The sequence below is a fragment of the Lepidochelys olivacea genome (genome assembly GCF_965140295.1).
Source record: "Lepidochelys olivacea isolate rLepOli2 genome assembly, chromosome: 10".
In the NCBI taxonomy this organism is placed as follows: Eukaryota; Metazoa; Chordata; order Testudines; family Cheloniidae; genus Lepidochelys; species Lepidochelys olivacea.
In genome coordinates, this window is record NC_140420.1 from 57,427,013 (window position 1) to 57,451,281 (window position 24,269).

At 40.8% G+C, this 24,269-nt stretch overlaps 1 protein-coding gene across 2 annotated transcripts in view; it reads left to right on the forward strand.

The window, feature by feature from the left end:
* THSD4 (thrombospondin type 1 domain containing 4) overlaps positions 1 to 24,269 on the forward strand; it is a 238,583-nt gene extending 214,314 nt beyond the window's left edge. For both annotated transcript variants that reach the window (XM_084642341.1, XM_084642342.1), the window contains exons 10-12: positions 2,542 to 2,721; positions 15,576 to 15,720; positions 18,797 to 24,269. In XM_084642341.1, the coding sequence (XP_084498467.1) occupies positions 2,542 to 2,721; positions 15,576 to 15,720; positions 18,797 to 18,939 (468 nt within the window). In that variant the 3' untranslated portion in view covers positions 18,940 to 24,269. The remainder of the gene's footprint in view (positions 1 to 2,541; positions 2,722 to 15,575; positions 15,721 to 18,796) is intronic.

Consider the following 24,269-nt stretch of genomic DNA (forward strand, 5'->3'; position numbering starts at 1 on the left):
GTAAGTAAATATTATTAATTGGTTCACAGGCTAGGACATAAGGTAAATTTTGTTGTGAGTCTCTCTTTAGGCCTTAAAAAGAGACTCTAATGTACAAGGTTGTGATTAACATCCCTTAGTATTCTTAGGATATATCCTAACAGATTAGCTTCCTGATTTGTGCCTTGTTCAGCCTGTGCCTGTGAGCCTTATTTTCAGACGGTCACTGTAAGCTAAATTGGCTCCTGAAACCTAGTGAATAAATATAGGGTTCTCAGTGTTTATCCTCAATGTTCCTTTTCACAGAGCCTCACAGAAATTTGTATCCCATACTGGCCTGGTTCAAGTTATATGTTATCACATTACGAACTTTAAAACCAGTCATGCTCAAATATAACAAAATGTTTCTTTAGAGTGGAAAGCCTCCAACTTATTTCAGTTTAATATCATAGACTGATATTTTAGCTTCGTGAAAGTGTATTGTCTCAATGTTTAACCTAAGTTTGCTATAAAGTTTACTTCATGAGCAAATTAAATCCTTGTGATAAAAAAGTGTGCAATAGTTCTCAAGACAGCGATGGACCTTCCTCTTCCTATAAGTAAGAAAAAGAAACTGCCATGTAAATATAATATGCTGAGACCAAGTACAGAAATCAAACAACAGCTGTGAAATGTAAAGATAAAGAATCCTGTGTTTACACCTTTTGCTTCTTTACTTTTAACGTAGTTTGGGAAACTAAGCTAATGGTGTTGTCATGGCTTTAGTCAGAGTATCCTTTTTGGTTTGGTTTTGGTAATGTTCACATTTGTTGGAATTTCATGCTCTGAATTCAAATCAACAGTTACAGCTGTCATATCCTCAACAGGAAACACAAAAGTTTCCTGACATAATCCATTCAGAATGTGATTTTGTTTAGAAATTTACTGGGGGAAAATGTTTTGTTGGCTTTCACTAAATCCTCCAAGTGTGTTTCTGATAACCCTTCTTTATCACGTGCTGACTAAATACTATATATCTTTCATTGCTTCTGAGTGATCTACAAGATAGGTATTGCAGTTTAGGGGGCAAACTTTTCAAAACTAAATGACAGGAATCTAAGTCCCATTTTCCATGTTATGTAGGCATTCAGGAGCTTAAGGGGTTTGCTACGCAGTTTTTGTACTGCTTTATCTATGCCAGTTTAGAAGCCGAAACAATTAAGGTGGTACAACTACCTAATGTGGATGCAGTTATACAAGTATAAAACTTCTAAACTGAGATAATTAAAGCATTGTAAAAACTGTGTGTAGACTAGCCCTAATTCTCATTTGAAAGTCAATGAGACTTAGGCACCTCTGAAAATTTGACCCTAATTTTGGGTAACAAGACCGAGTAGTACCTTAGCTGCTTCAGTACGACAAATGTAAGGATTTCTTTTTTTAAACCAAGTAATCCTGTTTCCTTATGAAAAAGAAAAGGAGGACTCGTGGCACCTTAGCGACTAACAAATTTATTTGAGCATAAGCTTTCGTGAGCTATAGCTCACTTCATCGGATGCATCATGCTCAAATAAATTTGCTAGTCTGTAAGGTGCCACAAGTCCTCCTTTTCTTTTTGCGGATACAGACTAACATGGCTGCTACTCTGAAACCTGTTTCCTTATGGACAGTTTTGAAAAATGAACTTTGGTGCCCAAATAAATAAATAAACAATAGAAATCTTGTGTGTCATTTGTTTACTGGTTAGCCATATGGAACAGTACAAAGGATAGAACCTGTAAACCTAGAACTTGCAAGTTCATAAAATCACAGAATACCAGGGTTGGAAGAGACCTCAGGAGGTCATCTAATCCTACTCAAAGCAGGACCAATCCCCAATTTTTGCCCCAGATCCCAAATGGTCCCCTCAAGGATTGAACTCACAACCCTGGGTTTTTAGCAGGCTAATGCTCAAACCACTGAGCTATCCCTCTCCCCTAAACAAAAATGTGACAAAAAGCTGTATAGCCTTGAGCCAGTGAAGCACTTAAACAGGCTAACCTTGAAGCATATGAGTAATCCCACTGACTTCTATGGGACTACTCGGAAGCTTAATTATAAGCATTTGCTGAAGTGCATTGCTGAATCAGGGCCTCGGGGCACTATTAAGGTTAAGTGTTATGTATAATATTTCCCGGGGCAGCAGTATTTCAAGTCCACTTTTCACCTGCAGTTTCCTAGCATAAAATAAAGTTGGGCTGTGGGCAGGGCATAGGAAAGAGTGAATAATCAGGACTGCAGTGCTGGGGATGAGAAGAAAGATCTGCCTCCGTTCAATGGAGGCAGGGAACAAGGATGTACAAAAAGACTTTAGAATGTTGCAGTCCAGATTTGTATACAGGGACTTGGAGCATAGGCAAACCAAGCTTTAAAGCTTCCTCTTTCAGAACATTAATACTTATAAAGTGTGACTATCCCTCTGGTGGCACAGAACGCTAGTCTAAAATGCATATTTAATTTATGAGAGTAGCAAGAGTATGTGACTAGAATGTCAGAGGTATGCTGTTATGTGACTTCCACCGCTCTTTCTGTTCCCTGATGCAGTGTTCAATTGAATGTGGCAGCGGAACCCAACAGAGAGAAGTCATTTGTATTAGAAAAACGGAAGGCAGTTTTGATGTGTTGAACCCTTATGAATGTTCATTTTTGGAAAGACCGCCCAGCCAGCAGTCCTGCTACCTCAAACCCTGTGGGGCTAAGTGGTTTAATACAGAGTGGAGCACAGTAAGTCCTTTTTTTCTTTTCTATATTCAAGCCAGAATGGTGCATCTCTGACCATCTCCTTTGTATTTATATGAAAAACATCACACGGGGAATAATACTGACCTTGAAGTGAGACTTCATATTCTCTGCACGTGAATTATATTGTAAATAAAACCTGCTTTCTGCTGCCTCTGGGGCAAAGCAGCTGGAAATCTTCCCTACAGGGACAGCCAAGGAGTCTCCCAACAGAAAAAGAAAGGGAGTACTTGTGACACCTTAGAGACCAATTTATTTGAGCATAAGCTGTAGCTCACGAAAGCTTATGCTCAAATAAACTGGTTAGTCTCTAAGGTGCCACAAGTACTCCTTTTCTTTTTGTGAATACAGACTAACACGGCTGTTACTCTGAAACCCCAACAGAAAGCAATCCCCAGGTAGTGCGGCTGCCTCTGCATCACCCACGTCTCCCTCCATATAGGGGGCATGCTGAGGAAGAATGGAGCTTATACTACTTCACCTGATCCTTGTCCCTATGCCCTGGTCTACACTAGGGGGTGGGATCGATCTAAGTTACGCAACTTCAGCTACGTGAATAACGAAAAGGAGGACTTGTGGCACCTTAGAGACTAACCAATTTATTTGAGCATGAGCTTTCGTGAGCTACAGCAAGTGAGCTCACGAAAGCTCATGCTCAAATAAATTGGTTAGTCTCTAAGGTGCCACAAGTACTCCTTTTCTTTTTGCGAATACAGACTAACACGGCTGCTACTCTGATACGTGAATAACGTAGCTGAAGTCTACGTACTTAGATTGACTTACTGTGGTGTCTTGACTGCTGCCACTCCCCCGTCGACTCCGCCTGCGCCTGTCGCCGCGGTGGAGTACAGGAGTCGACGGGAGAGCGCTCGGGGATCGATTTTAAATTTTAAATCGATCCCCGCCCACCAATCTGGTGGGTAGTGAAGACATACCCTATGGGACCACTGCAGACAACATAATTTAGAGCAGTCTTTATGCCGCTTATGGCCCCCAGCTTGTCCATGATGAAGGGAGCAGAAAAATGGTATAGAGCGTCCTCCACACTCCCAAATCTCCTCAGCTGCAGTGAGGGTAAACTAATGTGGGATTTAGTTAATCAGATAAAAGAGAATGTAGACATCTGAAATGCTATGGTGTCAAGCCAGATTCCTTTCTGTTGGGGGACTCTTCGGCTGCCCTCTATGGAAGATTTCCAGCTACTTTGCAACACTGACACAAAGCACGTTTTATTTACAATATAATTCATGTACAAAGAATATTAAGTTTCACTTCAAGGTCAGTAGAATTATCCTTCATACTGTAGGCTCAGTGCTTAGGGCGATGCTCATGGACTCATGTGAATACTTCAGAATTTCAACTTTATATTTTAAAAATTTGTCATGATTGTGAAAACTCAAGTGTAAGCAATACAGTGATTCTGCCTGAGTCTGGAGACTCAGCTTGGACTGTCTCATTCACCTTAATTGTTAACTCTGAAATCCACTGCTTTGAGGGGTCCCACCAATACCATCCCAGAAGAGGACTCTGTGCTTGGGGGGTCCTTGTTGCTGTCACCTGGATCTTGACTCTACTGGCGTACCTCTAGGCAGAGGTAACACTCCAGACATAGTCCTGTGTTTGGCAAAGTGGAGGCTGAGTCTTTCCTCCTCTGGGATAGATCCCAGCCTTCCGGAATAGAGGGAACAGTGGTCTGGGAAGTACATAGGCTCAGCCTGTCCGAAGAAGAATTGGTGAGTCCTCACCAGGTGTGAGGGTACTTATGAGTGAGAATCCAAGTTGGGATAGGGCTAGAGTGTGTGGGCCGTAGAGGACGGGGCACTTGGGCACAAAGACCCCAGATTGCCTGTTTAACTGGGAGACGGCAATCTGGCTTTATGTTGCCTTCCAAACGAACAATGAGCCCATATTCTCAGCATTGTGTCATTAAACTGGAAAAATGGAAAAGGCTCTGCTGAGCATAGCCAGCTTTGTGTGACTGGTAAATCTGTGAATTAAAATGCCTGAGGAATTTTATGAAATGGTCAGTCCATTCCACAGTGGAACTGGCATTTGATCCCTAAGAAATAGCTAGAAAAATACTTCTGGCCAAATTCAGAAATCAGAAATAACTTAACTTTAAACTCTTATTGATCTTAAAGTGAGGTAGAAAGGAACTTATTTAACAGATATTAAATTAATGTCAGTAATTTTTCTGTGACACTAGGCTAGAGATCTCACCACAGCTTTTGCAGCAGCACAGCCGTCAGTCACAATGTGGTGGTTTTGTGGTGTGTGATTGTGGTTTTAGCTGCCCATTTTAATCAATAATGCAACAATGCTCTCTTCTGCAGCTGCTTATAATAAAACTACCATTCTTCTAGCTGCTCCTTGATGGCATTTTTTTCTGATGTTTCTACAACAGAAAACAATTGCAGTAAAATTGATTAAATAAATTTTCAGCTGTAGTTTAGTACAATCAAGGGTCTTTGAGGCTGACTATTGTTAGTTTTTTCCCCCTAAAGAATATCCCTTTGTGACTGTGAATTTAAAATGATCCTGGGGCAATATTTATTCATGATATATGGTGTAACCCTGCAAGAAGCTGAACACCGGCAAATCCTATTTTAAATTAAAAGGGAGTAGAGATTTCTATTCAGGGCTTGGCTACCCAGGGAGTTACTCTGCAATAGCTATTCCTGATTAATTTCCTGTCTGGATGCTTTTATTCTGGAATAAAAGTACTTTAAACTGAATTATTTTTATCCAAGTGGACCAAACTAATTTGGATTAAGGCATTCTTATTCTGGGATAAGAGTGCCCGCACAGGGAGTTAATCAGAAATAGCTATTCCATTTTAAATCACACCGTATCTTAATCCAGATTAATTTATCTGTGTAGACAAGCTTTCAGACCCTTTTTCATGTCTATCATTTTGGAATCTCCATCTTTTAAGATCAGGTCCATATCATTTAATGTTCTTCATTTGTTTAGGTTGTATACTATAAACTTATAAATAGGCTTGATAAATAAACATTACTAATTATGGCTATTAAACTTTTCCGATATTGCTGGGTTTCTTACGGCATGATCTTGCAAATCTTTCTATTTACCTCAGCAGGTACTAGTTGGACTCTTAGTATGGGCAATTTCCCTTATTTTCATCATGTAATGAATTTGCATCGTCACTTGTACAATGACTAGAAATTTCAGAGAGCCAGCTCAAGGATTGCCTAATACGATTTCTTGATTCCCAGGAAAAATTGCAGAGCAATGTGTGTGCCGCTTTCCCATATTGTCTGCATAATGTGCAATGCAATGGTCTCTAAATGTTCTGGAATATTCAGGATATGTCAGGGAAATTCCCCACTGAGAGACGAACATGTCATTACTGTTGAGTTGAGTGAGACTTGTAAGCAGTATTGTAGTTTTACATTTGCTGCTGGGTCTGAATGATACAGGAAAGAAGGGCACCACCAGGGCAAGAATGATTTGGAAAGGATTTAAAAGCTTTTGGAGATTAGGATCTAAACCACTCAGCTACTAGTGGAATTGATAACAAACACATGCTGCAGCCCACTGGAGTTAATTTACCAGTTTTTATAAATGGAGATTATTTATGGAATTATTTTATCATAAAAAGAACTTGAATGGAGCCTTCAAGATGTGCACATACCATAGCTAAGCAAACGTGTGATCTTCACATTGTAATTTTGTCTTGCCTCATCTCTGCAGTTGTTTTTCTCAGCCATCCATTTATGTAATAATTCCAGTAGTAGGGTCCAGTACTGCAAAAAAAAAAAAATACCTACAAGTGTAGTGCTCACAACTGTGAACGTTTCCATTCCCCCACTAGTAGTAACTGTATTCATTAGTCAGTGTTGGCATGATCTGGTTCTTGTTTTGAACTTCTTCCATACTATGTCTTTTTTTTTTTTTTTCTGCAAACTGCCTGTCACAATTTGGGGCACTGTACAAATAATAAATAATGTCACCAGCATCATCTCTCTCTCAAAAAGCATTTGGGAAATATTGCAACTTATTTTCTAGTTTTGTATATAATTTGAATACAATCCCAGTTTTCAATGCAACTAACACAAAAGAAGGCTGCCTCCTAAACTGATATAACTTGGCATAGACACATTGACCTCAGAGAAGCTATATTGATTTACCCAGGTTGAAGATTTGGCCCACAAAATATAACGAGAACAAACATTCATGAAACCAATGTTTCAGAAAAACTACACCATGTTAGGAAAAATAATACTATCTGCAGGAATAATATCAGTGAAGAATATGCTGCTTATCAGAATAAATAGAAATTAACTGTTTATAAGGTTGTTGGGAGGTCTCAAATTCTATATAGTTCCAAGTGTCTGGAGGGTTTTTTTTTTGTCCGCTTGTTTGTTTTATTAGATTCCTAACTGACCACATCAAATAAAAGAGAGAGGGGGGCATTTTCAGTCTAAACATTTTTTACACACAGACCAGTAATCCCTGACTATCATTGTATATGTGTGGGTTTGAATATACCTTATGGGACAAAGAAAAGGGAGAAACCTTCACTATGGCAATGTTTCGGGATGTTACCTAGAGTGACTTTCCACTAGTTATTTCACTATGGTTCAAGAGGAAGTACTTTTTTTTATTGCCTTTCTTAGTATGCAGTACTTGTGGCACCTTAGAGACTAACCAATTTATTTGAGCATAAGCTTTCATGAGCTACAGCTCACTTCATCGGATGCATACTGTGGAAAGTACAGAAGATCTTTTTATACACACAAACCATGAAAAAATGGGTGTTTACCACTACAAAAGGTTTTCTTTGCCTCCACATCCCACTCTCCTGCTGGTAATAGCTTATCTAAAGTGATTGATCACTCTCCTTACAATGTGTATGATAATCAAGTTGGGCCATTTCCAGCACAAATCCAGGTTTTCTCCCCACCCCACCCTACCACAAACCCACTCTCCTGTTGGTAATAGCTTATCTAAAGTAATCACTCTCCTTACAATATGTATGATAATCAAGGTGGGCCATTTCCAGCACAAATCCAGGGTTTAACAAGAACATCTGAGGGGGGGGAGATAGGAAAAAACAAGAGGAAATAGGTTACCTTGCATAATGACTTAGCCACTCCCAGTCCCTATTCAAGCCTAAGTTAATTGTATCCAATTTGCAAATGAATTCCAATTCAACAGTCTCTCGCTGGAGTCTGGTTTTGAAGATTTTCTGTTGTAATATCGCAACTTTCATGTCTGTAATCGCGTGACCAGAGAGATTGAAGTGTTCTCCGACTGGTTTATGAATGTTATAATTCTTGACATCTGATTTGTGTCCATTTATTCTACATCCATAGTGGCCAGGATGGTGTTATCAGGAAGATCACTGATGGATTGCTGGTAGCGTAGGCCCTGAGGAGGGAGTACCAGCACTCCCAGCTACCTTCGAGACACCACTGACTTCCTGAGGAAACTACAATCCATCAGTGATCTTCCTGATAACACCATCCTGGCCACTATGGATGTAGAAGCCCTCTACACCAACATTCCACACAAAGATGGACTACAAGCCGGCAGGAACAGTATCCCCGATAATGTCACAGCAAACCTGGTGGCTGAACTTTGTGACTTTGTCCTCACCCATAACTGTTTCACATCTGGGGACAACGTATACCTTCAAATCAGCGGCACTGCTATGGGTACCCACATAACCCCACAGTATGCCAACATTTTTATGGCTGACTTAGAACAACGCTTCCTCAGCTCTCGTCCCCTAACGCCCCTACTCTACTTGCGCTATATTGATGACATCTTCATCATCTGGACCCATGGAAAAGAAGCCCTTGAGGAATTCCACCATGATTTCAACAATTTCCATCCCACCATCAACCTCAGCCTGGTCCAGTCCACACAAAAGATCCACTTTCTGAACACTACAGTGCTAATAAGCGATGGTCACATAAACACCACCCTATACCGGAAACCTACTGACCGCTATTCCTACCTACATGCCTCCAGCTTTCACCCTGACCACACTACACGATCCATTGTCTACAGCCAAGCTCTGCGATACAACCGCATTTGCTCCAACCCCTCAGACAGAGACAAACACCGACAAGATCTCTATCAAGCATTCTTACAACTACAATACCCACCTGCAGAAGCAAAGAAACAGATTGATAGAGCCAGAAGAGTTCCCAGAAGTCACCTACTACAGGACAGGCCTAACAAAGAAAATAACAGAAAGCCACTAGCCATCACCTTCAGCCCCCAACTAAAACCCCTCCAACGCATTATTAAGGATCTACAACCTATCCTGAAGGATGACCCAACACTCTCACAAATCTTGGGAGACAGGCCAGTCCTTGCTTACAGACAGCCCCCCAACCTGAAGCAAATACTCACCAGCAACCACATACCACACAACAGAACCACTAACCCAGGAACCTATCCTTGCAACAAAGCCCGTTGCCAACTGTGCCCACATATCTGTTCAGGGGACACCATCACAGGGCCTAATCACATCAGCCACACTATCAGAGGCTCGTTCACCTGCACATCTACCAATGTGAAATATGCCATCATGTGCCAGCAATGCCCCTCTGCCATGTACATTGGGCAAACTGGACAGTCTCTACGTAAAAGAATAAATGGACACAAATCAGATGTCAAGAATTATAACATTCATAAACCAGTCAGAGAACACTTCAATCTCTCTGGTCACGCGATTACAGACATGAAAGTTGCGATATTACAACAGAAAAACTTCAAAACCAGACTCCAGTGAGAGACTGTTGAATTGGAATTCATTTGCAAATTGGATACAATTAACTTAGGCTCGAATAGAGACTGGGAGTAGCTAAGTCATTATCCAAAGTAACCTATTTCCCCTTGTTTTTTCCTACCACCACCCCCAGACGTTCTTGTTAAACCCTGGATTTGTGCTGGAAATGGCCCACCTTGATTATCATACACATTGTAAGGAGAGTGATCAGTTTAGATAAGCTATTACCAGCAGGAGAGTGGGGTGTGGGGGCAAAGAAAACCTTTTGTAGTGGTAAACACCCATTTTTTCATGGTTTGTGTGTATAAAAAGATCTTCTGTACTTTCCACAGTATGCATCCGATGAAGTGAGCTGTAGCTCATGAAAGCTTATGCTCAAATAAATTGGTTAGTCTCTAAGGTGCCACAAGTACTCCTTTTCTTTTTGCGAATACAGACTAACACGGCTGTTACTCTGAAACCTGTTAGTATGCAGTATGTTTCTGAATAATCCATGAAATCAGCATGAATGTAATACTAAAATTTGATACAGATGTTTTTCTTGCAACTAAGTCTGCATTGAAAAATGGCTATTAAGTATTTAGCATTGGAGAAGATTAAACAACTGATACATGTTGTACTTGGAAAATTAGTTCTGCAAAAATAGAAATGTTCTTACAACTGGACCTAATAATATTCTATTAATTAATCATGCATCTTGAATTATCCCCCAGTTCTTTGTATGAATCATGTTTCATTTGACTGCTGGGTGAAGAGCAATACCAATAAACTGTCCTTAGCATCTGTTTCAGAGTAGCAGCTGTGTTAGTCTGTATCCGCAAAAAGAAAAGGAGTACTTGTGGCACCTTAGAGACTAACAAATTGATTTGAACATAAGTGTTCATGAGCTACAGCTCACTTCATCAGATGCATCCAATGAAGTGAGCTGTAGCTCACAAAAACTTATGCTCAAATAAATTTGTTAGTCTCTAAGGTGCCACAAGTACTCCTTTTCTTTTAGCATCTGTGTTAAGACTAGGAAGCCTGAGTGGGCTTTTATTGGAGATCCATTCCAGGGAAATGGGTGTAAATGATCAAAATCAAACTTGATAAATCCAGTTATCCTTTCAGTCCTTCAGCAAATAGATGAGACAGAATATAAAGATACAGGGCCTGCTTACACGAGGTATGAATTTGGCCCTCTATAGCTGAGTATAATTATTGCAAATTATGTATTTTTTCTGTTACTAAGTGGTTTCACCCCTTAATGATATTACCCAGAGCATTAAGAAGTGCCTCTTTCCAGCATTATGACTTCATTTAAAATTAAGGAACACTAAAGAATGATGGATGTGCTCCAGTTCCCAAAGCCATCTGATATTTACCATAAAACAGTCTACAGTACTTGGAACATCACTGAGAGTAGAGCTTACTGTGTAGAGAGTGCCATGTATCAACAATTTCCAAGGAAGTGGGCCTGCTGCTGTGCACCAGTGCCACAAGTGACTTTGGTTTCATATATCTTCCCAACGTTGCTCATCTTTGACAAAGTAGCTTATTAGAATTATGATGAAAAATGAACATTTGTCACAAAAATGAAAACCCAAACTCCAGTATTTCCTCAGAAGGACATGTGATATGTTTGATGAGCACTTAGATGCCATCTTATCAAATGCTGTAGTTCACTCCTCTCCATGGCCTTAAATCAAATCCAAAATGACAGTCGTTTGTGTGGAGAGCCCACAGATCCCTCATTTTGATTTTCCTTCTGCAAACCTTTAGGCAAGTGCCTTTGAAAGTAATATGATTCTAAATCCCTCCTGACATTTTTTTCCCACATGACATTAAGCATAGAAATTGCTTTTTGTTTGTCCTCTTGCTTGCATTACTCATTTATCTGGCCATGCTTAGGGCATTAAAGGAAAGCAGAAAAGAAGGGGGAACACTTTAGCCACTCTTTTTCAGAGGGGAAAACAAAATAAAACAAAGTAGCTGACCAGAATCCAGATTTCTCCCTGTAACTGTTTCTTGGGTGCTTCTCTAAAAACCAAAATTCATGTTTGGCTCTCAATAAAATCAACATAAATCCAGAGTAACTCAACAGAAGTCAGTCTAAAGTGAGACCCAGGTTCAAGTCTGTGCTCTGCCACAAAATTCCTGTGTGACTTTGGTCAAGCTTCTTAACCTCTCTGTGCCTCAGTTTCCCATGTGTAAAATGGTGCCAATGATATTTCTCTACCTCATAGGGCTGAGGTTAAACAAATTAGCAATTGTGAGGTGCTTTGAGATGTTCTGATGAAAAGCACTATCTGAGAGTCAGGTATTATTCCTGTTGTTGTTTTATGTCAGTGGAATTTCTTCAGATTTCTGTTGGTGTTGCTGACAGCCAATTTTGGCCAAAGTGAATCTCTACTATCAAAGACTGGAGTTTTTAAAGACCTTTGTGAAGATACTGGCTGTTTTGTTTAAAACCCTTAATCCTCTTTGGGGGTTTTCAAGAATACTTGAAGGTGCTGTTTCTATGTCTGATTTTAGTAGACGTGCCAGGAACCAGAGCAGAACTCTCAGCAATTGCCAATGGTATGTGCAAGTATAGGAGTAAGTGCTGAGACAGTAATAAGCCACCCTGCAAATCTGTGATCCAGATGTTATAGCTTCTCTTAGGGCCAAATTCAGCTCAAGTCTGCCCTGGTGCAGCTCCGCTGCAGTCAATGGAATGGCACTCTCTTTAGACTCAGGCTGAACTTGGCCCTTTCGGTGAAGTCCTCCTGGCTCCCAAAATGAAGCAGCACTTCAGTGATTACGCTGAGTAGGATGGTCCAAGAAGTGGAGAGGACACAGAGGAGAACTCTTTGCCTCCTGCAGTCCTCCAGCGTTGTATGTGGGGGTGTGTAGGGTATGTAAGGTCAGCCCAAGGGAGTGATAGAGACATGGCAAATAGGTCTGCGACTTTCACTGATACTCCAACTTGCTACATTTGACACTGAGTTGTAGCAGTAGTCAAGACTCAGCTGCCCTTGTCCGTCCCGTCTTCCCTCCCTTCAGTTTTCATTTCCACAATCACCCATGTTTGTTCTGTGCAAAAGCTGTTTAGTTCAGTTGAGCAGAATGCACATGAATTTCACATTGCAGCATGTTTATGGTATCCATAAATATTTTTCTCCTCTAGAGAAAATGAGATTTTGTTTTTTCAGAACATTTTCTGTAGCTAGAGGGTGAATTAAAGACTCCTGGGCTATCAATTCCATATATATTTCACGCAGGCTGCATTTACTTTAAAACAATCCTGTGTGTTTTGATCAAAGGGCATTGGAGTTGGTTACAGGTGCCATGAGAAAGTATAGTGCGTTTGGGGATTAAGGAATCACAGTTCTCCCCCCACCTTCCCTCTTTTCCTTACTGTGATGCTGGCAGACCAGGTGCCAGCTCATGCTGAAGGCCCAGGCCAATTCACTTGTGTATTAGCATAGGTCAAAGTGATTGTTAAATGTATAAGAGTATATTGGTGTTTAAACTTCATGAAAACTAATGGGATGTTGCTTGCATTGTTTTCACTTATCTGTATCCTGTTATAGTGTAATAACAAACATTACATTGTGTAAACACCTGTAACTAAATAACCCATCAAAGGGAGAAAGAAACCTTGTGGAATGCATATGAAGAACTTTAACAGAAAAGTGCTCATTTTGAAGCAAGTGGTCATTGTGATGATCGGAGGTCAAAGACCCAAAATGTGTACCTCTCTCTCTGTCATCAAAGGAAAAGCCCACATGGGTAGTGACCCTGTCAGCTTATTTTCTATGAGAAGAAGCTATAAGTATGGATTCAGGGAAAGATCCTTCATCTCTGGACTATTTGGACTCCTACAGGGAAGTGTACCAGATGCAAAGCGGAGATTCCCCAGGGAAAATCTGGGACAGGGCCATCCTTAGGCATACGCAGCATATGCAGCTGCACAGGGTACCTTGAAAATTGGGGCACCAAATTGCCCCAAATTTCATGGTGCCCTAGGCAACTGCATGCTGTATAGGCAGCAGCACCAGCCCTGCGACCAGCCCTATCCCCTGGCCGGCCCCCGCACGGGCTGCGCCCACTGCAAGGGGCAGGGCCGTCCCTAGGGGGGTGTGGAGCCCCGGACAACTCCCTCCACCCCACTTCTTACCCTCCCCCCCTGCTCCGCCCCCGGCCCGCCCCCCATTCCACCTCTTTCCCAGCGACCCCGCACTCACCAGCAGAGGCGGTAAGTGGAGCAACCCGGCCCCAGTCCGCTCCACTCCGCCAGCTCCCAGCCGCAGCACACCACTTCCCGCTGCTGGTGAGTGTGGGGAGGTTAGGGAAAGGCTGTCCCCTACATTCACCGGCGGCATGTCGCTGGTCAGGGGGGTTAGGGATAGGTTCTCTCACCCCCCGGACTCACCGGCAGCAGGAAGCAGAGCCCCACAGCTGGGAGTTGGTGGAGTAGAGCTGGCTGGCGCTGGGCTGCTCTGCTTCCCGCCACCGGTGAGTCTGGGGGGGGGACTTTTCCCTAACCCCACCCCCCTGAGCAACATGTCTGGGCCTGGGGCAAGGGAAGCGGAGTGGGCTGGGCCACATCACTCAGCTTCCAGCCGCCAGCGAGTGCGGGGGTGTCCTTTCCCCAACCTTCCTGCACTCACCGGCGGTGGGGAGCGGAGCGTCGTGGCTGGGAGCTGGTGGAGTAGAGCTGGCTGGAGCCAGGCTGCTCCGCTTCTCTCCACTGCCAGTGAGTGTGGAGGTGGGATCTCTTCCCCCAAGCCCCCTTCCCCAAGCGACACGGCTGGGGCCAGGGCGAGGGAAGCGGAGCGGGCTGCTCCCAGCACCCCGCTAATCCCCTGGGCCACTCTGGGCCTGTGGGGCCCCCAAAAGTGCCCCCCCACAGCTCCTGCCTCCCAGACCCTAGGCGGGGAGGCCTAGGGCCCCACACGCCCTCCCCCCCCCCACCACGGGGGGTTGCGTAGGGCACCTAAATGGCTAGGGATGGCCCTGATCTGGGAACCCTGAAAAGTTTATTGCATCACTGCCACCATTTGGAATTACAAACTGTGACTCACCTGTACATATATTTTACCTACTTTACCTCTCAGTAATTCTTGCTTCCTTTTCTTAGCTAATAAACCTTTAGCTAGTTGACTATAGAATTGGCTACCAGTGTTGTCTTTAGTGTAGGATCTAGAGTACCATTTGATCTGGGGTAAGTGACTGGTGTCTTGGGACTGGGAGCAACCTGATGTGATGTGATTTTTGGTTTAAGTGACCTTTTATCAGAAAGTCCAGTTGTCTGCGTGGCAAGATAGACTAGAGAGTCTAAGGGGTCTGTCTGTGACTCCATGGTAAGACTGGTATAGTGATCCAGGAGTTCACATTTGTCCCTGGCGTGGTGAAATCTAAATATAAAACACCATCAGTTTGGGGTGTCTTCCCTGTTGTCTGACAATCTGCCCTGAGGTAGGCACTCACAGTCGTGAACCACTCCAGACAGCGTGACACCCACTGTCTGTTCAATAGTCTCTTTGAGGTTGATTTGGTGTGGTGTACAGGCCAATCCCTGAGCAGAAGCAATGACCCTTGCTCATCAGACAGGAAAATAGCATTCCCATTGTTATCACACTGACTGTTAAGAAAGAGCTGCAGCTGGGGTTGTTGTTTTTCACTCCATCGTGTTGGAACCTTTCTCCCCCGCCCCGCCCCCCCCAGCACAAACACACTACAAATTGTTCCTCGAATTCCTCTCACATCTATAACAATATTTCTGGCTTCCTGTCATCCAGCTAACAGGATGGTTGATAAAATGTACCCCAGAAGGGGGTACTATGAGAGTATTTCAATTGAAGTGATTTCTCTTAGAGAGAGCCTTGTCTTGCTCATTTGTCCTGGGGATCATGAGGATAGGGGATTTTTCTTGAGCCCTAACAGGAAATGACTCCCATAACTTTCTAGTCAGCATTTTAAGGCTCCCAATCCTATTGAAGTCAATGGAAAGAAGGAGGCTTTGGATAAGGGTATACGCCCCCTTTCTCTGTGAGGGTTTCCTAGTACAAATTATCACCTTCCTGAATTTTAACTCATTTGATTTCAGTGTTCCAAATCCTGTGAAGGAGGATTCCGGGTTCGAGAAGTGCGATGTCTGTCAGATGATCTGACACCCAGTAACCAATGTGATCCACAGCTTAAACCAGAAGAAAAAGAATCTTGTAACACTCAGGATTGTATACCAGAAATAGGTAAGGAGACAAGAAAACTCGACTGTTTTGATTGTGGAACTCCATCTAGTAGAGAAAATATTTAACAATCCTGTATAGGCTCTTTGGGTTCAGCTTTTATTTTCTGTTCTGATTTTAGGAGTTCATTTTTAAACAAAACAAGGCTCTCTTTTTAAAAAGGTACAGTAGGTTCTCATAGACATTAAGGCCAGAAAGGACCATCATGATCATCTAGTCTGACCTAGTCACATTGCAAACCATAGAACCTCACCCACTCACTCCTGTAATAGATCCATAACCTCTGGCTGAGTTACTGAAGCCCTCAAATCATGATTTAAAGACTTCAAGTTACAGAGAATCTGACATTTACTCTAGTTCAAACAAGCAAGTGACCCATGCCCCATGGTGCAGAGAAAGGTGAAAAACCCCTCGGGTCTTTGCCAATCTGACCATGGGGAAAATTCTGTGATCAATTAGACCCTGAGCATGTGGCAAGACCCACCAGACAGACGGCTGGGAAAGAATTCTCTGTAGTAACTCAGAGCCCTCTCCATCTAGTGTCCCATCACCAGCCATTGGAGATATTTGCTGCTAGCAGTCACAGATCAGCTACATGCCATTGTAGGCAGTCTCGTCATAACATCCCCTTCCTAAACTTATCAAGCTCAGTTTGGAAGCCAGTTAGTTTTTTTGCCCCCACTGCTCCCCTTGGAAGGCTGTTCCAGAATGTCACTCCTCTGAAACTTTTGTCTAATTTCAAGCCTAAACCTTTTTGATGGCCAGTTTATATCCATTTGTTCTTGTGTCAACATCGGTGCTTAACTTAAATAACTCCACTCCCTCCCAATATCTATCCCTCTGATGTATTTAGAGAGAGCAATCATACCTCCCCTCAGCTGTCTTTTGCTTAGGCTAAACAAGCCAAGCTCTTTGAGTCTCCTGATTAAAATGTTTTCCTTGAACTCTGTCAGAAATTGACTTCCCTTTAAAGTCCCAGAGAGCATGAGAGATTTTTTGATCTGCTAAAATGGCACATTTGGGTTAATTTTGGTGTGTATTTTATGGCACCTCGTATTTTGAATGTTTGATTTGGTGGGTTCTTACTGATTTAGCCCTAAAACCAGAAAATCTAATCATGTACAATATTCTATGTCTTCCAATACCTTGTATGAGAAACTATCCATACAAAAAAAAATTTCTTCAGTATGAACTTCCTGGTGCTGTTGCATACATTCATAGATTCCAAGGCCAGAAGAGACCATTATGAGCATCTAGTCTGACCTTCTTTATAATACGGGCGATAGAACTTCCCCCAAATAATTCCTAGATTTCACTTTTCTTCTTGATTTTAAAATGTCAACCTAAGATGTCAACGCAGAGTCAAATTTCTTTCATAAAATTTATTAACCAAAATGTAACATTTTTGCATTACTTTGATATTGTCAGGGATTTTTTCATAATTGTATGTAATAATTTTATTACTAATTATAATTACTAGAGAAGGGGAGAAAGACGTATTAAGAAGCAGATTGAACCTCATTTTGTTCTGCATCAACTTTCAGGTCAAATTTGTTCACAAATATAGATTTTGTAAAAATTAGCTGTTTATGTAGCATAAGACTGATAGAAATGTTGTTGTTGTTCTTCCTCCACATGGAAACACTTTTGTTTAAAACAAATTAATACTGACAAGTCTCATGATTTTATTGTGTGCCTTGTGTTATTTGGTCTTTTTCTTAAAATCCCTGCTCCTTGAGTTATGTGATTATGTGAGAATCTCAGTTTTCATCAAAAAAGCAAGTTTCTAGCCCTCATGGTTTTTAAATGTGAATGGAGTGCACCCTAGTGGCTCAGAACCCAGAAGGCAAATATAAAGAACCCAACATTTATTATTTTTCAAAATCTCAATCTTTATAAGCCAATCTTGTGATTGTGGGGGGCCTGATTCATGACTTTTCAGTGCTTGGGGATTGGCAGTACTGTTAATATTCCCCTGAAGCATTAGCCACCCAAACACTGCAGCATGGTATTTATTACCTGAGAATCTGAAAGTGAAAATGACACAAACCTGACTATACAAACAAGTGCTACTGCCTAGTCTATTTTCATTATTCAAGCCAAATTAAGTGTAAAAAGCAAACACAAACTGTTTATAGATTCATAGATACTAAGGTCAGAAGGGACCACTATGATCATCTAGTCTGACCTCCTGCACAATGCAGGCCACAGAATTTCACCCACCCAATCCTGCGAAAAACCTCTCACCTATGTCTGAGCTGTTGAAGTCCTCAAATCGTGGTTTAAAGACTTCAAGGAGCAGAGAATCTGCCAGCAAGTGACCCATGCCCCATGCTACAGAGGAAGGCGAAAAACCTCCAGAGCCTCTTCCAATCCTCTTCCAAAATTCCTTCCCAACCCCAAATATGGCGATCCGCCAAACCATGAGCATATGGGCAAGATTCACCAGCCAGATACTACAGAAAATTCTTTCCTGGGTAACTCAGATCCCACCCCATCTAATATCCCATCACAGGCCATTGGGCCTATTTACTATGAATATTTAATTACCAAAACCATGTTATCCCATCATACCATCTCCTCCATAAACTTATCGAGTTTAATCTTAAAGCCAGATAGGTCTTTTGCCCCCACTGCTTCCCTTGGAAGGCTATTCCAAAACTTCATTCCTCTGACGGTTAGAAACCTTCATCTAATTTCTCAAGTCTAAACTTCCTGGTGGCCAGTTTATATCCATTAGTTCTTGTGTCCACATTGGTACTGAGCTTAAATAATTCCTCTCCCTCTCCAGTATTTATCCTTCTGATATATTTATAGACAGCAATCATATCTCCCCTCAACCTGTTAAAAGTAAAGGAGATTTTTTTAAAATGTGCACTTTTTTCTAATTTTATTCAAGTAAAAAAAGTTATTGTAGTTTTAATAATTTAACTTACTTACATCGGTAGGCTATTTTAAAATATATGCTTTTTTCACCGGATAGTGAATCTTTAAAAATAAATTTGTGCTCTACCATAATCTGCTCTGATAACATAATCTTTCTGAATCATAAAGGTCTGTGCTTTTTTTTTCTCCCCAGATGAAAATTGCAAAGACAAATACTACAACTGCAATGTGGTGGTGCAGGCCCGGCTCTGTGTCTATACCTATTACAAGATAGCTTGTTGTGCGTCCTGCACAAGGGTGGCCAGTAGACAATCACGGTTTCTAGGACGCAGATAACAACTACTCCATCACCCGTAACATCCATGTTTAACTTCGATATGGGAACATAAACAGTGTTACTGTTTGGACTACAACAGGTTCTACCTTCTTAAAGAGATGGTTGCCATATTGCTGAGCACATCAAGATTATGGTTATGTCTCACACATAACATGCAGCATATAATAGGAGCTTTTTGGCTTTTTAAAATGTTCATTGTAAAACCGTGATTTTTAAAGCATTATTTTTTACTGATACTATTGTATACATCTGTTCATCAAATAATTGTTATTTAAGGAAAATACCACCCTTCTTGTTATGAACTGAATGAAAGGAAAATCAGTCAGATGCATTTACTGGAGATGTTTGACCAGTACAGATTCAGCAGCATCATTCTTTGCTGAGAACCAACCCTTCTTTGGTGCTTTGGTCTTAAATTAGTAGATGGTATCAGTAGAACACATACATGAGAAGTGTTATGTCATAAAAAAAACCCAGCACCCTTAGGACCCATTTAAGCTCAATTTCCCAGCACCCTAATACATTGTTTAATTACCTCAACCCTTCATACTAAATTAGTGTCATGATTAATCTCTCTCTACTGTACTTTCACTAACTTCCTGCCTTCAACAAAGCAGCAAATGTACACACACTTTGACTGCCTATAAGTGCCTTGTATCTAATTCATAAACTAGTGCACCAAAGTTATAGCCAGTAAGTCTGTATGGATGTTGAAAGCAATCTATTACCCACCACAGTGCCCACAGTGACCTTAAGTCTTCTCTTTAACATGTGAAGCTAACAGCTGAAGCTCAAATTCATGGGTGACGTTCCTCCACTGATCTAAATTGTCAGTTTACACCAACAGAAAATCTTCCACCATGATGTAGCAATCTCGCTGCATAATAATTTTTCATTGTAGAATTGTTCAACAAGTAACAGGATCAATCCGAATGTGTATAAGATTCAGTTAGGATTGCCATCAGTTTCTGAAGCTGCCACCAAAGGATCTGGCCCTCTGTCTCTAACATGTTTTCATAACCCTTTGGCATCAGCAGTCTGTGGTGCGTTTTTTTTATATATATATATACTAACTGCTTGTGCAGTAGTTTGGAAGTCTGTATTAAGGAAATCCTGACTCCTAGCTGTTGAAGGATTATTACAGTGTAATTTGTCTTGTTTTCATCCTGTGTTGTTCCTCAGTAAACTTACTCTAAAAGAATAGTATCTATTTACACCATGTCTTCCTGTTCCAGTCAAGAATGGTTACAGATTTGCACCTGGGTTAGATGATCTTCATTTTCTACACTTACTGTATTCAGTCCTGGGATTTGCTAGAGCTAAACAGAATGAGGCATTCAGTGCAGATAAAGGCATTCAGTGCAGATTAAAAGTATTAAACTACCTGAACATTTCACAGTTCATCCACTTTTATTGAGTCTTTTTAGATATTTCTGTGTAAGTAAAATAACTTGCTTATTGAATTACTCATTGCAATGTGCTCTAAACCCTAGTGATGTCTTTAATCTTGAGTCCATTTTAAGGTGTCCACTGTCTGAATTCAAAAACGGTGCCAAAATAATCCTATTTATACCTGATACATATTTTCTGTTGAGCTTTATGCTAGTCCTATGTTGATTGTCTTTGAGCCTGTTGTACCATCAATGTTCGATCGGGAGTCCCTATTGTAATCAGTGGGAGTTCTCCTTTGTCTCTAAAATTTGATGTCACAATAATGATTCTTTGTGATTAGAAACCATTAAATGTCGTTAGGACTTTGATTACCCTCTAATTAATTTAATTAAACAATGGGAGACCTATGTGAAATTGAAAGACTAATTATATAACTTTTTTTTGAGTTAATGATCCCTTCTCAGTTCTATGCCTTTATCTCATGAAAAGTCATCCATCAAGGAATTTAGATAGCTCTTGAAGATCTGAGATTATACTGTATACAGTAGATTCTTGACCAAAGAATTATGGGGAGAAAATGCAACATAAAACAAATGTCAAATTTCCAGTGGTAGTAAATATAAATTTTCATATGAATGTCACATTGTAGCAAATCCTGACACACTGTATCTAATGTTGTTTCACTTTTGCCTTAAGAGAAGTGTATTGCATCTGCTTTAGGGAAGTATCTGTAGCATAAAAAGATTATTTACATCCCAGATGAAGAAAGAAATTATAGTTCAAACAACAAAAATATATGACCCATAAACAGTTTGCATCTACCTTTGGATAAGCTGAACAGTGAGTTGGTAAATAGGTATGTGAACGTGGTGCCTTACACGATTTATAAGCAAGTTATAAAATGTGTTGCTCTCGAACACGTGGGAGTTGGGATGGCTTAGAAGGATTTATCTTTTTGTGGGCTCCATTAATTTACCATTGAAGATGACAAAGTTCATAGGAGCCGAGTATAAAAGGGTATGTATCTATGTATATATACTCTGTATTACTCCTCAGATTCATTGCTTTGTTAGTTGAATGTGGTGACTTATATTGATAGTTATATAAACTGAGCTATCTGGTGTAAGGAGAGTTTTCATATATACCATTAAAAAAGTATTAGTCTCACCTAATTAAACACCATGCAGTAAGGAGTCAGCCTGATTGTGGCCAGATTTAATCTCTTATTGTCACTGGCAAGTTTCACTATAATTATGATAGATGTTTCTAGAATATAAACTAATCAACTCTCCTTTCCTACACACACCGATGCAGAAGGACTAATATTATCTATGGTAATATTTTGTTGTCACATGAAGTGCACTTTTAAAACTATTCATTTAAAACAATTACTGCATTTTTATTGTTACAAGTGTTTGTTTTTATATAGCAGTGCACCAGTTTAGCCTGACACCATGTATAGTTCCTGATTCTTTCACTTACATTGATGTAAATCAGAAATGGCACTAATGAACTCAGTGGAGTTACACAGGTATAAAACCAGTGTAAGCAAGTACAGAATCAGGCTCATTAATTTGAACAACACCTTTTCTTTATTGTGTGTTTATATATAGTAGAAAAAACATTACTTCTCACATTTCAAATCTTCAGGTTACATGATCTGGGATAAAATAGAAGATCAGAGTAACTATTGGGAGAATATGTGGATTGTCAATATAAGGCAAAGTGCTGACAGGTGATTACCTCAAGCCAGCACACAACAAAGGGAGCCCCACATCTGGGTTCTCAAACATCTGTAGAGAACCCATTTTGCTGATCTTACATGGCAGAGTCAGATTTTGAGGGGTGATGCAAAAGCAAGAGGGCAAGGTTTGCATGGGTTTGCATGAACATCACACAACCCAGCCGTGGTTTCAACACACTCATACAATTACACCTAATGTAATAATCTGTCTTTGGGGCATAATATATCAGGCTGCATAGAGGCAGGGTCTAATATTAATGTTGTTTTTACAATGTTTATATGATCCCATTTCCATAGCCAGATGGTACAGATCCAAAATTGGGTCCTTTTAAGTAGGAAAACACTTGCTGTATTTTAGAGATGTGTTAACTCAGAAGTTCATTGACAAGGCATATATGGATGAGATAGCCACAACTTAACTGATTTCAGTGGGACTACTGACATTGAGGAGTGTTTGCAGGTTTGGAGTGCTAATAGCTACTGCCATACTGCTTACTCAACAAGCATGTTTGATGTTTAGAGCAGTGCTAGGTGATCAGACCATTTTATTACCTGGAACAGAGGACTAGCTGGCACAGCTGTGGGAATTAATACAAGTTTTGCAGCGTGAGAGAACAAGATAGCTTTTATCAGTTTGTGTCAGAACTAAGACTAGTTATTAGTAGAGCTGTTCTCCTGCTAGTTCAACCAGCTCCTGAACCGTTGGTGGTTCATTTTATTAAAATAACTACTGAATGAATTCTTGTGCAATGAACCCAGAGTACCTATAACTGCACAATTATGAAAGTATGTATTGTGCCTGTATTCTCACATACAGCATCTATTGTTTTAAAAGAACCATTAGAGCAATCATGTATAGATTCAAAAGCAGAAAAAAATCCTTGCAGGACTTGGTTTTTATGGCACAGCTGTGTTTAATGCCTTTTGGCTCCTCTCTATAAAAGCATTTGTGCTCGGTCTATTGGGCAGTTAATTGGGAAATTCAAACAATGAATGCTGAAAGTCAACTTCCTTTGTTCCTATCACGGCTTACAGAATAGGTTAGTGGGGGTTATGTTTGTTTCTATTTAGGGAGCTGAATCAAAGCAATTTACTAACACTTAACATTTTCATCTTTAGTGTTTTTAAATAGGCAAACTAATTTGCATTATAAGAAACCATTATTGGCTCAAATTCTGACCTGGTGAAAGCAGGTGCAACTTCATCAGAAATGCATCCACTAACACTAGTCTGAATTTGGCCCTTTGTCAATTTTCAATGAAACACAAGGGAGTATATTACTGCTAGTTACATTTTTTTAAATGGAGGCTCCTTGGAATTTTAATGGATTGGGAAATGCAAACTCCCATTATCTTTTGGGCTTGATTATTTCCTTTGAAAATTCAACACTTTCCCAGTGACTTTCTACCAACACTGCTTTCATTAGCCTGCTTTGTCATGGGGCACTGTGTGGGTCTCTTCAGAACTGACCTTGCAATGAGCTCATAGAATCATAGAATATCAGGGTTGGAAGGGACCTCAGGAGATCATCTAGTCCAACCCCCTGCTCAAAGCAGGACCAATCCCCAATTTTTGCCCCAGATCCCTAAATGGCCCCCTCAAGGATTGAACTGACAGCCCTGGGTTTAGCAGGCCAATGGTCAAACCACTGAGCTATCATGGTGGACCTACGTGCCCTTGCTGACCCTCCCTGAAGTCATCAGGGGCATCATGAAGCAGGGGTGCTGGAACAATTTGTATAGTGGAGGTGCTGAGAGCCATTGAACCACACTGTTAACCCTGTATATGATGGCAACCACTTCAAGCCAGGGAGTGCAGAAGCACCCCCAGCACCTCTAGATCCAGCACCTATGTCTTTAAGGATGGGGGCCTTAACTGGGCAGATCATGAAGCCTTGATTTGAATGATACAAAAAACCTACTTTATATATGTAAAATTACTTACATTTCACCTTAACCCCATCATCCATCTTGGCAGAAGGATATACTTTATTATAACTTATTTTTTGTTATTTGTAAATACAAGATGTTTATAGGAAATATGTATTCTGAGCTATGTCTATGGAACAAGCCACTGCACCAAAATAGTTCAATTATTTAGAATATGCAGATTTTTATTAAACGGACCTAATGTGTATTTATTTACATATGCCATCTATATTTTTGTCCAGGTCTTTCATCATACTAACCCAAG